Consider the following 17,740-nt stretch of genomic DNA (forward strand, 5'->3'; position numbering starts at 1 on the left):
TTTCAATTCCTTAATGAGATACATCTGTACTCACAGCATTAGTGTATAATTTTTTACACCAAATGCAGTTCATGGCATCTTGGTGATTTTATCATCAATAGTTTTTTTAATGAAACTAAAAGAGGAAGATTTTAAAATGGAAGTAAAATCTAGAACAGCAATGAAGACTACTAACTTCACAAATCACATATAAAAGATACAGCTGAGTACGTGGCAGAGGAGCTTCTCCACTGGAGAACAATTCCCAAAACAAAATATACAATTTTCAAATTTGGACTTTAGTAAGAGTGTACCGTTTTGCAAGATTCCTTAACAACTATAAGGACCCATCTTCTTCACTATGTCACTGGAACACTGGGACTTACCTAATAACCTCTGACTCTGTCTTTGCTATTTCTCCTTAGCTGACCCAAGAGTGAGCGAGCCAGTTTCTGGTAAGTACCTACCTGGATGAGAACACAGCTACACGCTTTCCTACAGTGATTCAACTCAACGGGCATGGTAGAATTTTAGTCATGATTTCACTTTAGTCCATTTAGTCTTCTTAGAATATCAACCAGGTATGAATGCTTACCTAAAACATTCAGTAACACTGACAGCCTATGTTGTTTCAGGAACAAGTTGAATATTTTAAAACCTGCTTTCCATTCTTGTAACAGACCAGCTCAACTTTTCTGTTTAATAATTAAGTCAAGATACAGGACCCTCACTTCCACTTTTAATAACAAGTCACATTAAAGCAACTGTTTAAATTGTATAATATGCTGCAAAAAAAGAAACCTAAATTTGCTCCTAAAGGGATGCTGTTCTACATTGAGCACTGCAGAGGCTAGTCAACTCTGACACATACTGCTCCAAGATTTACCTCATCATTGATGGAAATTTAATTGGGGGTTTACTCCTATATTTTTGGCTCCAATATTTAGCACTGGAGAAAACCAGCTATGAGCAGGTTGACAATGAACCTGGCAAACTGCTTTTTTAAAAGCTTTTAAGACAGCTCTTCAGGACCGAAAGTCAAATACTAAACTCAAACCATGTGCTTTTCTTATGCAGCAGGGAGAGATGCCATCTGGACTGAAAGACCCTTTAATTCAGACTCTTACTCAGAATGTAAGGGCAAACAGTATGTCAAAAGGACGTGGTATAAAAAGTTTGTAGGGGTGCAGCTGTGCAACTCTCTCAGATACAAGATTTATCTGAGTGACTCCCTCACAGGTAAGCACGGCCATCAGTTCTGTTTTGAGGATTATCCTTCAGGAAACGCTTTGCAGCATTCTGTAACTTAGCCTTTTCTATGGACAGTCCCAGACACGAAGGTGTGATGTAAATACAAGTTTCCTTTTTGAGCAAGATGTTATTGGAATCTTAGGATTTGAGACATGCTACAAGAAGGTAAATAATGAAAATGCAATGTGAAACGGTGCCATCATGGCGAACCTGAATGTAGAAAAACTAGTCACATCCAAGCTCAATTTTGTTACAGCCAACCCAGGATAAAAAGCCTACTGCTAGTAAAAAGAGTGTATCTAACAATAATCATGGAAGGAGTACGACGTATTTAAGATTTTAAGTCTGTCAGAGACAAGAGCAAGATTAAAACACTGAGCCAGAAGGGCTATAACCCCTTGCTCCAGACTCAGTGGGTTCATATTCATACAGTGAAAATTTTAAATAAGATTGGCCCAACATAGAAAGGTAGACATTTGCTCAATCATTCGACAGAACTATCTGCTTTGTTCCGACACTGTTCCAGGTGCTGGGGACAAAGCAGGAAATAAGACACGTTCCTGCTCTTTGTAGCTTACAATCTAGCGGGGAGAGACAGAAAGCAAACATGTAAATAAGAATTTCATATAGTGCTCTGAAGAAAAGAAAAAGGGTGAAAGAAAATGGCTGAATGGAATGAAAATGGAGGAAAAAAATGGCTGAATGAAAACTCTTAGTTAGAATGGTTAGGAAAAGCACCCCCCTCAAAAGGTAGCACTTGTGCCGAGAAGAAAACTATGAGAAGGAACCAACCACGCAAAGACCGAGGGATAAAGAACCAGAGGTAGAGGGAAGAGAAACGCAAAGACCCGCAGCAGAAAATGCCTCGCCGGTTCCACTAGTGTGGCTGAGGCTTAGTGAGGGGAAGATCAGGCAGCATGAAATCGTGCGGAGCTAGGAAACCAGGTAAGGACTCTCGGGTTTTATTCTGAGTATAACAGAAGACTGCTGGAGAGACTGATGGAGGGGCGTAACACTATCTGAGTTGCGTTTTTAAAAGATGACTAATCTGTGAAAGGAGGAGGGGAGGAAAAATAGGGAAAAGCAAGAGTGAAAGCAGGGACGCCAGCTGGGAGACGATTCCATAGTTCAATCAAGGAACACTGGTGGCTCGAACTGGAAAGAAAGGGGGGAGAAGTACAAGAACAAGGAAGACAGATTATTTGAAACAATTTGATTATTTCAGAGTCCTCTCATATCAAAGGCAGCAATACTTCATGATCCTTTTAATTTGTTTTTTTCAGGAAAATTTTATAACATAGGTGATCAGAGAGGCCATGGAGAAGATCACTGCCAGTTCGTAGACTCATTTTTAGATGGACGCACAGGACAGCAACTCTCTTCTGACCAGTTACCCACCAAAGAAGGTATGTTTTCTGAGCCTCCTCGTAAGTAAGAGGCTTTTACAAATTAACCCAAAAAACATTCAAGCTGAGAAAATCAATCACTTTAAAAATAATTCTGTAGTACTACTACTCCATCTGCCTAGGAAAAAGGACTTCCCACATAAGACCTTAACATGAAGACTTTAATAGAAGTTTCTTCACTTTCCTCCCATTCCTTAAGACTCTGTTTCTTAGAGCTGAGGGGAATTACAGAACATCTTATATAAATCCATTCTACTTTAAGAAAACCTGAATTTTCAAAAGCAGCTATAAAAGAGCAGCTTAAAAACAGCTATAAAAAAAGAAGCTTAATTTCCCCGGCTTAAATCATTCATGCACTACTTTTATGGTTTTTGTCATACCGAGCACACAGGCATTTTTTTTTATTCCTTTTTAAAAAATTTTAAAGAAATTCAAAGCTTTACTACTACTGTAGAAGGAAAAAAGAATGTTACTTGCCTTATAAATAATTCTATAAATACAATTAAAATAGAAGAATTCTGCTGAGAAATGACTAACCACTGTAACTTGCTACGGACACATTAGCACCAAGCTGTTTAGTAAGAATTGAAAAGACTGAAAATTAATTTAATCCCTGTCCAGGTAGGGTAAGAAAGGGTAAATTACACATCCATGTTACTCAGGAGTTACCAAGAGGGGCTTGTTAAATACTTAAAATTATTTGACTAGTCTTTTCAGCATCACATTTTGGTCACTGGCACTAAAAATACCAACCACACTAAAAGGTGACTTAATAAGATCTGTGAACTCATTATCAGAAAATTGAAACTGCTGCCTCACAGGAACCAGATATACAATATACTGTAAATTGTGTCTATTTCTGTAACATTTTACATTCACAGCAAAATTTTTAATCACTTAGTGTAGGGTCCTTGAAGGAAGATTTCATCAAACTTTACTTCTGAGAAATCTAGCAATCTTAGACCAATCCTTCTTTTGTTTCCTAACATTTTAGTACAACACTCCTTTAACCAGGTAACTTCATAGACCACCACTAGGCTGTGAAGTACAGAAAGTACACTTTTACGTAGGTCAAAGTGTGTACCGAACTTGGTCAGTTATACTCAAACAAAACACGAAACCTCTCCAACTCCTGCCCCCTTTCAGCTTTATCTGTCAAATACTACCAACCATCCCATCCTAGATTAAGGCAGATGTCAAGGAGTTTCAAGTGTCCCTGATGTTCAGCTAGCCATTACCACCTCAGGAAAGACACCAGGGCCTCTCTTACTATCCTTTTTCTAAAATACTCTGCTTCACCTAGAGTAAGCTTCAGGCATTCAATGACACCCTTCAACCTATGAGCACTGAGGACAAAAATATATCATAGCAGCTATTAAAATTAATTATTTTCTCTCAGGCTATTTCAGAGCAGTTCGCCAGGAACCTGTCCAATTTGGAGAAATTGGTGGTCACACCCAAATCAATTATGTCCAGTGGTATGAATGTGGGACCACAATTCCTGGAAAATGGTAGATGCTGCAATCACGTTCAGAAGTGCCTTCTGTTTCATCATGGCAAAAAATAATTGGAAACAGTATGGTGTTTGTCACATGCATTTAAAGCTCTTATGTTTACTATGTATAAAAGTTTAAAATCTAATTAATAGCAATATTAGATGTTTACTAGGAAGATTGCTAAGAATATTTATCAGGTTTTACAAAGTCATTTAAAGAAAGCAAAATATTGACATTAACAGAATAACATTTTTGGGGAAGCTGGCTCCCTATTCATGGTATTTTAAGAGATCATTTGTATATTATTTATCATATTGTTGTAATGATGTTTTGAGATACTTTTATAACAAAATTAACATCAAAAAACTAATATACTTTTTAAAAAATACTATTATTCTGTATTCTTCCTACTGGTGAGTTAATTCCATAAACCTCTACTTGGTTTAACTTATTAGATCAAATTATCTTCAGCATATATATCTGGGGGAAAAAGGTGCTAATATTCACATGTTTATTTAAACTTCAACTTTTTAGCAACAGCTGAATATCTTTTCTGAAGCGTTTAAATAGTTAACCATTCATGACAGTATACATTTCCTCAAATATCTGCAAATTATTGAAAAGATTTTGTTTGAATCAGTAAATTTCATTTGTTATAAATAGAATTGAGAATTATATATAGCGTTTCAAAATACATTACATATTTTTTTCTTTCTCTACCCATAAACATGTTACAATGTCTGAATGTTATTTGTCAAACTATCCCTTTAAGCAGTTGTGTTCCTACTGTTTTTAATATAATTCTAATCAAGCTGTATACAGAGACTGACTGTAACGTCTAAGCACAAAAGGATAATGCATGATGAGATCCCTGCCATTTTATAGGATATTTACTATATTTTTACACAGAAGATCTCTAGGGAATGAATGTATCAGAGGCTGTTTTGGTAATTCTGTCTAACCCAACCTGTAATGAAAATCTGACTCGTTTTTATGTTTAAAAAAAAAAAGTATTTTTCTCCTTCATTTGGGGAGGGAGCTGGGAATGCTGCATTGTTGCCCTCCTCCTTAAAGGACCTTTCTGTGCTTACCACCTTTCACCATGCTTCAGTTTTATCAATACTTCATTTTATATTTTTCAAACAAGTATAAACTCTGCAATAAAGAGATGTAGTTTTTTTAAGACCGAGTTCTTCATTTCTGAATGGTTCATTTCTATAAGGAAAATCACAAGTTATTTAGGATCTACCAAACCCCTCTTGTATCTTTTAATACTGAATCTACTGTGTTTATTTATATATAATAATATTATATAATCTATCTATCTTCTTGTGAAATCTATTTCACAAGACAGGCATAAAAGGTCTATACTTCATTTTAAGACCAAAACATCAATAAGGATTTGTATTTTTTCTCATTTATATATATATATATATATATATATATACACATATACACACACACACATATAGTGTCAATGACTAAATTAAATTACAAGACCACTAATGGATTCAATCATCTTTCTTTATTAACCTATCAATCAATGTTTGTTACATTTATACATAATATCTAGTCTTCGCAAAGGGATCTACTTTAGTACATCATGTTAATGGTAAAAAGCCAAGTAAGATGGCTGAACTTCAACCTAGCATTTTAATATCCTCTGGACAAGGCAAGCTAGAAAGTCAATCACTTTGCACACATGTAAGAGTAGTGTTCCAAAATAACTAGGGAGCTGCTACAATTTTAAGCAGGGGAGGAAAAAAACTTTCATTTTGGTCTTTTTTCTTCCAGCAAATTAACTTTCAATTAACAGCAACAATGATATCATAAAAAAATGCTCTGCTTTTTAAACTTGTGAACTTCAATACAAATTAAAAGAGTAGTATTGGAGTCTTTTGGGAGGCGAACAGCTAGCAGCTACATTCATCAGTGTAACTGAGCCTCCTTATCGATAACCTGGTCCAGGTTGGGTATAGCCCTGACCAAAGGGAGGACGGCTACGTGCATAAGGGTTAGACCCACTCGGAAGAGGGGTCATGGTACTCCCAGGAGGTGGAGTGAAACCTGGTCTTGGTTGATAGGCCCCGGGTTGGCTTGGAGCCATTCCAGGTTGTGAGGCAGGGGCCACAGTGTAATTAGTGGGCTGAGAAGTTTGGGTAGTGTAGGTCTGTGGAGGGTAACTGCTCGCCTGGTACTGCTGTGGCGGCTGAGCAGCAAGTTGCTGAGGCTGACCAGAGAAGGCAGGAGCCGGTGCCTGGGAAGCTGGCTGCTGGCCATATCCCTGGAACTGCTGAGGTTGCTGGGGTCCAGTCTGCTGACTGTAGCCTGCTGAAAAGGCAAAACGTACATGTCTTATTTTTCCTTTTGGTGACCAATTTCCAGAGAATTAGTCTTACTGTTATGGACAAAAAATGAGAAATTTAACAAACTTAATCCTAAGTATTTATGCAACGAGTAGAGTAGCAGAGTCTATATTTCAAGAGCACATAGTCTCCAAGAAGCACTTTCTAGACAATTTTGTAAACCCTCTAAAATTAAAACCACTATATATACTTCTTCTACTTCAACTCCTCCTACACTGCATAATCCCTGAGAGCAAATTCCTGTTCTAGCATAACTCCCAGTATAGAGTAGATGTTCAAATGATAAATGCAGGAATTAATGCAAAAGCTAGTCATTAACCTGGTTCTGAGGGGCCTGTTTAGTAACAGTACCAAATAAAAACACATTTTATTTGTAGAGAATGAATATTTTTAAATGAAACAATGGTGCTACAAATACATCTTATTGTGCTAATGAGATGCTTTAAGGTTTATTCACTCTATAAAAACTAAGCCATTTAAGAATAAACATTAAGTGCCAACTTTCACAATCCTTAAAATCTTTCTTTTAGATTTGGTATCTGATGTAAAGGTTTTTGCCTTCACAATTCAAAATTCTGGCTTAGCAGTAACAATGTAACACACAGAAAGCATATCATATTGCCCCACAAAAATCAACATCTATATTCATTAGTTACTAGGATGTAAAGTCTTTTAAAATAAAAGGTCTGCTTCACTAAAAACTTTTATCTCTACCATGAAACACACCTGCAGCTACTTGCAATGAAACCTCTCCATTGACTGGAATCCTGTCAGCATTAAATACCAGATACATAAGAAAATTATTAAAATATGTACAACCCTGCATTTAAAAAAATAAAAAGGATTGAATGAATTTGAGTATATTCTGAACTCACCTTGAACCTGGGTTCAAAATTTACTCATGAAAGAAACCTTTCTGACACAGTCCATGAATAAAACTGGAAAAGGTCACAGAGGGAAACTGCCAAAGTGTCAGAGTGTCAAAGATGGTCCAATGTTACCACCACCACTTAGTCTCCAAGCAGAGTATTTACTTGACTATTTCCATATCTCCCAAATTCAAGTTAATAGGACTAGCAGGATCAGAAATACAGAGATAATAATTTGAAAAGAACTAAACTTTACTCAGTGAAGACCCTGACTAAAATCATTAAGAGCAAGCTTAATTTTTAATAAGTAAATCAAATATCTAATGCATTTTACTCATGGCAGTATCTAAATACTGAACTAAAGTCAATTCATTGATGTCATACAATTTCTCCTATCCTCTACATAAAATTTTTTTACTGTAAGTTTTTGGAGAAACAGAAGGACTCAGCTTTTATACTGAAAATATCTATTCAACTTAAGATTATGAGCAAAAAAAAAAAGCTGTCTTCTCATCCTGGCAGGTGAAATCTAAACTGGCTTTTTAACAGCATCTGGGGACAACCATATCTATTTTTCAAGAGAGGGAATAACCCCTAAGGGCCTAAGATGCTGTTTCATTAGCAACCTACTAGTCTTTGACCATAATATAGCAATACCTCTATATGTATATACTCTCCTCCTCCCACCACCAATCCCCCCTCCCTTGAAAAACAAAATAAATGAGTAACTTTGGTGCAAATTGCCAGAAATGGCAAGAAATGGAAATTCTGTGGTTCTCTGAATAAATGAATTTTAAAGAACAAGGAGTCACATGGTCCACAAAGCCTAAAATATTTACTATCTAGCTTTTTATGGCAGAAAAGTCTGCCAACCCCTGGTCATGGTTGGAGAATGTAGAATGATATAGAGAAGTCATTAACTACAAAGTCAAGGATACTGGGTTCTGGTCTGGTTCTCCCACTAAATGGCTGCATGTCCTTTGATGAATCACAACTCTCTGAACCCTAGTTGTCTCATTTATAAAATGAGTGGGTGGGACAAGATCAGTGGTCCCCAACCCTGGTTGCACTTTAGAATGACGTGCAAAGCATTTAAAATAAAAAAGCCTGAGTCCCATGCTCGACCAAATAAAACAAGATAGCTGGGAGTAGAGCCCAGGCACCTGTAACTTTCAAAAAACACCTCTCCAGGTGATTCTGAAGTATGGTGAAGACTGAAATCCCCTGGATTAGATAACTAGGTCTTTCCCACTCTAATATCTATTATTTCTACAAATTATGTAATTTGTAACACAGATTTTCTTTAAAGGACTGCATCCTAAAAATAACCTTCCCCCAATATTATAGTCCAAGTTCAAATTCATTCCACCTATTTTATATAATTAAAAACTAGCAGTTACAGGTTAAATCACTCCACAGCAAATCCAATCCAAATAAAAATTGTTCTTTGTGTTAAAATATGTCAGACTCCAATGGTAGAATTTTATGGTCTAATTCAGGGGGCCAGCAAACGTTTTTCTGTAAAGGACCAGACAGTAACTATTCTAGGCTTTGGGGGCCACATGGTTTCTGAACCTTATAACTGCAGGGGTGGTGTTTTCACCGTAAGTTCCAAGCACATTTAAGGGAAAAAAAAGAGCACACACTTGCTTTAAGAATAGTTGTACCCTGTCATTTTTACTGAGGAAAATGATTAGGCTTTTTTGAGTGGGAGATCCTTAGGCTCACTGGCAGCAGTCTACTATATGGAGCTTTAATCTCAGACTTTTCGATGATACCTAAGTTAATGTTTATATTAAATGAGATAATGTGTACACAAGGGATTGCTAATGAGGTTGACTGTTTTCCCCCATGTTTATTGCATGTTCTTTGCTCATTTTTGTAGAGTTAATCTTACTACTTTTCTAAAATTACAGTTGAAATTTTGATACTTAAATCTTTGACTGTAAAACAAGAGCTGAACACAAAATTCTCAGATATAACAAATGTAAAAATTACCTGAATTATAACCACAGTATTCAAAGCTACACGGAGAGATTTTTATGTTCTTAGTTGCCTGAATTACGTTTTACACAATTCTACTTTTATGGCCTGTTTTTGGTATTCCTACATACTTTTGGGAGATTTAAAAACCTATGTAGCTTAATTTGGTTCTTATTTAATAAGACCACCTCTTTCCATGTTCCATGGAAAGTTCCATGAGGGAACTGTTAATGCTTTTACAGGTACTAAGAGTACACTGGGATAATGTGTTACATATAATGGAGGAAAAAATGTTGCATTTTTGTAGCTCTACATCACCCAGCAGGTAAGTCATCACATCAGTAGGAGGTAACTTTGTATTAAAAACTCTTTTATACTACAGGTTACTACTGAATCATCTACTATGATTTTAAGTTTTACCTGCCCACTGGAAAACTGAAATGGTGATTTACAGTAAAAATTTTTATGCAAAATATTTAAAAATAAATAAAACAAGTGTTATTCCCCCCCCCCCAAGTAAATACTTAATACCTACTATAACAAATCAAGGAATTAGGGGGAAAGAATTAAAGTTTCTTGAGTACAGAGACAGCTCCCTCTGGACACCCGCTCACCTGCATACTGAATACCGTACTGCTGCGTCGGCTGGGGGGGCACCTGGGGCTGAGTGCCATAGCCAGCCTGCTGCGGGTACTGCTGGTACATCTGACCTAAAAGAGACAAGACAAGGCAAAGAGGCAGGTTTAACGCAGCAGAAGAGAAACGCTTTCAAAGCACATTTAATTCTCTCCCCATTCACACACATAAACACACTGAGAACCAAGACACAAGAATGTGTTTGTTCCCCTCTGTCTATGAAGAGAAGAATGAACAATTTAACAAGTGTGGCTATTCTGCTGTGGAATAACTGCAGAGAACTCTAATCGGCAGCAAATAACATGAGTGGTTACTTCAGAAATTCCAGAAAAACTAATGTTTTCAAACCCAACTGTCAACAGATATGTACTACTAATGTTCAGTAAAAAACAATAAATAAAAATTTGAGGAAAGGGGCAAATACCATTAATAGCTCCTGTGATTTCCAAACACGTAAGAATTTACTGGTTCATGTCCTTATCATCTCTATTACTTTACAGTTGTTCTAATGGTGGATTTAGCTAGATCTAATGCCTAGAGAGCAATAAAACTTGCACTGTAATATCTAGCTAGAATTTAAATTTTTAAAAAATCTAGCTAGTATTTAAATCTTTAAAACAACTTTATGTTGCTGAGTCTTTAAAAAATACTCAAACTACCTGCTGTTAATCAAAAGACAACAGGTAAATAGCATACTTTTGGCGGAAAAAGACAATGACTAAAAAAAAGTCAATGCATTATCTAGTGCCATTCAAACTGAGATGCAGGAGGCAGCTAGTGCTCACAGGCTACGATCCCAGGATAGAACCCACGCTACTGGACTGGGTGCCCAGCTCCACATACTGCAGCACTAAATGAGCTATGACCTTACTGATAGCCAGATTATTTCCTAGCAAGCAGTGGTATGCTTTTTATGATATAAATAAAATTTGCTTAACTATTTTTAAGCTATTAATCCTCTTCCCAAATACAACCAAAAACGGACAAAAAGTTTCTTAAATGCTTTCTTAATGGTTCAAGATTTATCGATAGCACAAAGGTAGTACAGAAGTTAACCACCTTTTAGAAGATACTGCCTTAATCCTAGATTGCATTTCATAACTAAATTTTAGAACGGAAGTGGCCAGAATCTGGTACAGAAATATAATCAAAGGGGAGGAATATGCATAGCATTTGACAGTGGGTTCTAATTCCTAGAAATCAGAAGGATTAACTCTACAATACAAAAATGAGCAAAGAACACACAATGAATACATAGGGGAAAAAAAAAATCAACCTCATTAGCAATCCTTTTTTCAGTACAGAAAGATTAAGCAACTTACCTGGGGTCAATACATCACAGCTAGTAAGAACCATCACCAGAACCCAGGCATAACTCTAGAGCGTTAGCTTAAAAGGAGTTTTGTACATGTTACCTTGTTTAATATAAACATTAACTTAGTATCATCGAAAAGTCTGAGATTAAAGCTCCATGTAGTAGACTGCTGCCAGTGAGCCTAAGGATCGCCCACTCAAAAAAGCCTAATCATTTTCCTAATAAAAAAATGACAGGGTACAACAATTCTTAAAGCAAGTGCACGCTCTATTTTTTTCTTAATCTGCTTCGAACTCATTGTGAAAATGCCGACCCTGTGATTAAATACTATCTCTACAAAGTATTTCTTTTACTTATTTTAAATACACTTCATTCAAGTCCAAAACAGGACTCTCACTCTCTGTCACAGTATTCTGAAAATTAAGAAGTCTGTGTTCAGTTGTAAACAATGAAGAACAACTTGACATACTTGAAGAAGGAGAGAGCTACAGGATATATTAAGCGAAAAAGCAAGGTGCCAACAGAGTTTAGAGTAAGCTATGATCTGAGGGAAAAAAATATATAAGCTACGTTTTGTGTATTATATTTTCAGAAAGAATCAATGGTAGAAAAAAGTAAAAGCAATAAAACATATTACCTAGGGAGAAAGAGAATAGGATGAAGCAAAGAGTAATGGTGAGGCCTCTAGGACTAAACTTTGTGACACAGGTTGGTAGCCAGCCTCTATGATGACCCTCAATGACTCCTGCACATGTATAGCATATGATAAGGGGTTGGTATCCTTTATATTTTTAGAAATTAGAAAGATTAACTCCACAATACAAAAATTAGCAAAGACCAAGCAATAAACACATGAGTATTCACTCTCTTGTGTAGTCCCCTCACACTGAATAGGGCTGACCTCTATATCATTAGAATATTGCAGAAATGACAGTGACATTTCTGAGGATACGTCGTGAAAGACAGCCATCTCCTATTACTGTCTTGATCATTCACTCTGGTGGAAGCTGCCCGTCATGAGGTCACCCAAGCAGCCTATGAGATCCATGTGGTGAGTAAATGAAGCCTCCTGCCAACAACCATGTGAGGGAGTCATCTTCGAAGTGAATCCTTCAGTGCAGGTTAAGCTTCAGAAGACTGTAAGCTCATGAGAGACCCTGAGCCAAAACCACCAAGCTAAGCGTCTCCCAGATCCCTGATTCTGAAACTGTGAGATAATAACTGTTTGTTGTTTTAAGCATCTATGTTTTGGCGTAAATTGTTAACATAGCAATAGTTAATTAACATACATAGTTTTGACTTTAGAAACATGTAGGGTTGACAGCTATTAAAAAAAAAAAAAAGACTTTAGACACACAATCAAATGGAAAATGTGAACCTTGTTGTAAGACTCCTAATTTGAACAAGCCCCCCAACTGTTATAAAGTAACTATGAGACAACTACAGAAATTCAAATATAATGTGTTGACATTAAGAATCACTTAAACCACATGGAAAAGAATATGAAAGAAGAATATATATACATATAACTAAGTCACTGTGCTGTACAGCAGAAATTAACACATTGTAAATCAACCATATTCAGTAAAGTTTAAAAAAGAATCACAATATTGTTATGTATAATAATGATATGGTGATTACATTAAAAAGAAAAGAGTATCATTTAGACATGCATACTAAAATAACTGAGTGAAAAGAGGGGAGTGGAAGAGGCAAGATAGATGAAAAAAGAATGCTACTTTAAAAGACTACTCAGCTTATCCATTTTATTGGCATATGATTTACAGATTTCAATTATATCCTTGTCACCTTTTTAGCTTGTCAAACAGCAATACTTCCTAGCCTTTGATGACTTTTAGTGCTCTTTTCTGTATCCTTGCCACTTTTTTATTATGTTTTTGGCAACTACTCTAGTGCACATAGCTTTCCAGTAACAGAGGCACCTGCCTTAGGCGAAAAAGGATAATACTGTCCATTCTGTTTCTTTTCATGAAGCTTAATATTTTGTTGATCCTTTTAACTGAACAACATATTAAGACTAAAATCCTTGGGAAAAAAATTTACAAATCCAAGGTCCCTTTTATGGAATTTAAATAATAACTCAGAATTATTTACTTTATTTTAGATTATTATTTCATATTCTATTCTAAGAAATTGCTATTATTAATTATTAGTAGTAGATTTTTATGTTGATTATTCTGCTGAAATTATAACCAGCAGTTGATCTAACTAACTGGTGATGCCAGGGACTCATTATATATCATACATCAAAAAGCATTCATTAAAGTAGCCTGTAATTCATCTTGTGAATCTGTAAATGACTGATACATTAATCTAGAGCTGTGCTATCCAATAGGCACTAGCCACATATGACCACTAATAAACACCTGAAATGTGGCCAGTCTTAACTGTGATATGCTGTACGTGTTTTGAAGTGTTTCAAATTGATGTCACACCCCAGATTTCCAATATACAGTATGAAAACCAGAATGTAGAACATTAATAACTTTTTAATAATGATTACATGTTGATACACTGGATATACTGGATTAAATAAAATGTATAATGGAAATTAATTTTACCATTAAAAAACTTTTTTAATGTGGCTAACAGAAAATTTTAAATTACATGTAGCTTCCATGGTATTTCTTTTGGACAACACTGATCTAGAGATTCACCTCCACAATGCTAATCTATTGACTGATGTCACATTAATAACTGTACAAATTTCTCATTACAATGTACATTACAATGTTTTAATGTACACTAAAAAGTAACGGCTTTAGGAAGGAATACAATTAATGCCACCCTAAAGAAATTCAATTCACACCAAATGGTGTCAACCTGATGCCTCTAGAAAAGGGAACTTGGTTGCTGGGGGTCAGAAGTGGGAAACAGCATTTTCTAATTTCCACTGTATATCCTTTTATATTACTAAAGTTTTACCTATTTGAAAATAAATTTTCCATTAAAACAAACCCCTGATAGAATAAGTTGAGATATTGTTAGCAGAACCTTAAATCCCATTCCTTTATAAGTGAACAGCAAACATTATTTGGTACAATTACCCTTCCAACTGTCATCCTACAACAGTATACACGGCTTAAAATGGGATTTTTTTTTTTTTTTCAAAACAGATGTTAGTTCATCTGATATAGCCATTAAACTCCCATCATATCCAAACTCTGCTTCTTCCTCCCTGTTTCAGACACATCTGCCTCAATTCTAGCTTATTCCAGTTCTGGCAGTTGCATCTTGGTACAAAGGAAAGACTATGACTAAAGTTGGTTGAGAAGAGGCTTTAGCAGTAAGAAATTCTTCCCAAACCACTCATTTATCAGCAAAATGCCACCTGCTAGTCTCTACCACTATCATTTATTCAATGGGACAAACCTAAAAGTACCACCACAGAATAATTAGAAATCTATTACAAAAGTGCTCGGTTCATTTTAGACTGTTTTGGGGGGGTTTATTTGTTTGTTTTAATGTGATTAATAAACTCAGTCACTTGCTTATCGTGCTGAAAATACATCCTGTCATACCACCTGGCCCCTTTACGCAAATAGAGCACCACCTGGTGATTGTTTTAAAGTAAAACATAGGGCTTTAAAGGGCCTAACAAGCATGGGCAATTCAAAGAAATAACATTTTAACATCTAGAAGGAACCCTAGATGAGTAACCCCGAGGCGACGTTCTGCAGCGCTCCAAGGGTTTCAATGAGGCACCTCAGTGTCTGCTGTCCTGAGCTTGCGGCCCCTCAATCCCCTTCAACAATGGCAGTGACCCCTTACTTGTTTTAAATACTGAGCTTTTAAGTTCTATTTCATTCAGGACTAAAGACCCTCTTTTAAAACCACTGATTTAGTCCAATTTTCACAAGTCACAAGTGGGAGAATATAAAAACCCAGAGAGATTAAACTGCTCATCCGAGAACACATCATTTAGAGAAGAAAAGTTTGATTTAAAATACATTGCTTTTTCCACAAAAGACATATTGCTAAATGCACAAAAATATAAATGGCTATTTATCTTTCAAAAAAACTACTTAACTAATGTTACGCTTTACCTCTATTTTTTAAATTACAAAAATAATACACAGTTGCAAGAGGGGAAGGGAGAAGGGAATAAAATAGCACCTAAATATTATGCTTTAAACATTTTTAGCTTTTTTTCGTCTTCAGTAATCAGAAGCATACCTGACATTGTTCTATTTGGTATTTTTAACCCAAAAGTATACTATGTCAGTACATCAAAAATTTTTACAACCGTGTTCATAGCGTGAATGCACACGTAAGCTTTTCACCGTTACCAACAATGCCATAATAAACGTTTCTGCACATGTACCTTTCCGCACATGTGCTCTAAGCTCTATTTTACCTTCACTCTGACCTGCTTGAGTCTGGGCTCCTGTATATGGTGGCTGCTGTGGCTGAACTCCTGGTGGGTGAGCTGCAGAGGAGGAGGAAGCAATGCTGTCGGGAGTTCCTGAACGGTCTTCGGCAGGAGCACTGGGTGGCCCTGGGTGGTCATGAAAAGTCAGCTCAGTTTCTAATACAAGACCTGTCCCCAACAAGCTCAATAATAAGTTTGGTTAAGAAACTAAAAATAAAAGTACTATAGAATAAGCACAACCCAAATGCAGCCTTATATATTGATGTATATACTTTTTTCCTTTGCTCCAATCTCTCAAGAATCCAAAGCTACAACTGGAAATCCTTCCTTGTAAAGTGTGGAGTGCTACATTCCTGAGTCCTAAACTCCCCCTGCAAAAACCAAAACTCACCTCTGCGATAACAGTATCCACCACTTTATGTAATCTATTTTTAGATCAACCAAAAGTATCATTTCATTCTTTTTTTTTAAATAAATTTATTTATTTATTTATCTATTTATTTTTGGCTGCGTCGGGTCTTTGTTGCTGCGTGCCGGCTTTCTCCAGTGGCGGCGAGCGGGGGCTACTTTTCGTTGCAGTGCACAGGCTTCTCATTGCGGTGGCTTCTCTTGTTGCAGAGTATGGGCTCTAGGTGCGTGGGCTTCAGTAGTTGTGGCTCACAGGCTCTAGAGTGCAGGCTCAGTAGTGGTGGTGCGCGGACTTAGTTGCTCCGCGGCATGTGGGATCTTCCCAGACCAGGGCTCGAACCCATGTCCCCTGCATTGGCAGGTGAATTCTTAACCACTGACCAGGGAAGCCCTCATTTCATTCTTCAATGGGCCTCCACTGCCCATAAATCAAGTTCAAGCCTCTAGCTTGGTATTCAAGGGTCCAAACATTTCTCACAATTCCTCTTCTCACATGCCCTTCAGTCAAACTAACCTATTCCCTATTCCCCCAATAGATCTAATACTTTCTCTGCGTCCATTTCATTAATCACTGTTCCCTTCACATTTTCACATATCTAAATAAACATTCCTTAAAACTCAGTTATAACTCCACACTTCTAGTAAGGCTTCTTCACCCATAAATACTTTTCTTCACTTGTGAACTTCTATGGAGTATACTTTTATTAAGACCCTTACCAACTTCTACTTTGTATTTCTGAAGAGGCCTCATCTTCCCTCTTAGACTTGGAGCTCTTTGGGCCAGGTCCCTTTCTGATTCCTTCCATCTGCCTCACAAGACCTAGCTCTCTTACACATGGAACCACTCAAAATTCTTCTAAAATAATGAACAAAGAAGTAAATGGAGAGAATTTGCTACAGCTCCCATACTGTAAAAAGACATTCTGAAGATAACTGTAGATTATAGATATGTTGACTTCTTTAAGTTCTTTTTGTTTGGGCAATATAGAAGAATGGTTAAAAGCACAAGTTTTGGAGCCAGACTGTCTAGGTTCAATTCCCAATGCTGCCACTTAGTAGCTGTGTAACTCTGGGCATGTTACTTGATCTCTTTCTGTGCCTCAGTTTCCTCATCTGTACAAAAGAAATACTAATTCCTACTTCATAAGGTTACTGTAAGGATTGTGAGTTAATAAGAGCTTATAGCAAATACTCATAAAAGAGGTTATGGGGGAGGGGCAAGAAGTATAGGGGATTAAGAGGTACAAACTATCAATACTATATATAAAATAAGTAAGCTACAAGGATATATTATACAACACAGAGAATATAGCCAATATTTTATAACTATAAATGGAGTATAACCTTTAAAAATTGTGAATCACTATGTTGTACACCTGAAACTTTATATAATATTGTACCATCAACTATACCTCAACAAAAAATATTTTAAAAAGAAATATATTAAAACATTATTTAAATATATTAATATATTTAATATAAAATATATTAAAAATGAAAATTAAAAAATGATTATATAGCAAGAGCTTATAAAAGTGAATACCACTTAGAAAGCTCCACATAAGTACTTGCTATTACTAGCAGACTAATTTCCCTGAGGGCCAAACCTCTATCCTTTGCACTGGTATATCCCAGAAC

At 36.3% G+C, this 17,740-nt stretch overlaps 2 protein-coding genes across 27 annotated transcripts in view; one reads left to right on the forward strand and one right to left on the reverse strand.

Moving 5' to 3' along the window:
* Positions 1 to 5,315, forward strand: part of ABI3BP (ABI family member 3 binding protein) — a 262,442-nt gene extending 257,127 nt beyond the window's left edge. For all 19 annotated transcript variants that reach the window (XM_067739084.1, XM_067739065.1, XM_067739077.1 and 16 more), the window contains 4 exons: positions 405 to 434; positions 1,057 to 1,218; positions 2,514 to 2,636; positions 4,036 to 5,315. In XM_067739084.1, the coding sequence (XP_067595185.1) occupies positions 405 to 434; positions 1,057 to 1,218; positions 2,514 to 2,636; positions 4,036 to 4,151 (431 nt within the window). In that variant the 3' untranslated portion in view covers positions 4,152 to 5,315. The remainder of the gene's footprint in view (positions 1 to 404; positions 435 to 1,056; positions 1,219 to 2,513; positions 2,637 to 4,035) is intronic.
* Positions 5,316 to 5,642: 327 nt separating this feature from the next.
* TFG (trafficking from ER to golgi regulator) overlaps positions 5,643 to 17,740 on the reverse strand; it is a 43,381-nt gene continuing 31,283 nt past the window's right edge. For 3 of the 8 annotated variants that reach the window (XM_067739091.1, XM_067739086.1, XM_067739087.1), the window contains 3 exons: positions 15,680 to 15,820; positions 9,965 to 10,060; positions 5,643 to 6,463 (listed from right to left, as the gene is read on the reverse strand). In XM_067739091.1, coding sequence (XP_067595192.1) covers positions 6,081 to 6,463; positions 9,965 to 10,060; positions 15,680 to 15,820 — 620 coding nt within the window. In that variant the 3' untranslated portion in view covers positions 5,643 to 6,080. Of the gene's footprint in view, positions 6,464 to 7,224; positions 7,266 to 9,964; positions 10,061 to 15,679; positions 15,821 to 17,740 lie in introns of all 8 variants that reach the window. The other 5 variants (XM_067739094.1, XM_067739092.1, XM_067739090.1 and 2 more) reach the window with 5 other exon arrangements.

Source organism: Pseudorca crassidens, chromosome 5 (genome assembly GCF_039906515.1).
Source record: "Pseudorca crassidens isolate mPseCra1 chromosome 5, mPseCra1.hap1, whole genome shotgun sequence".
In the NCBI taxonomy this organism is placed as follows: domain Eukaryota; kingdom Metazoa; phylum Chordata; class Mammalia; order Artiodactyla; family Delphinidae; genus Pseudorca; species Pseudorca crassidens.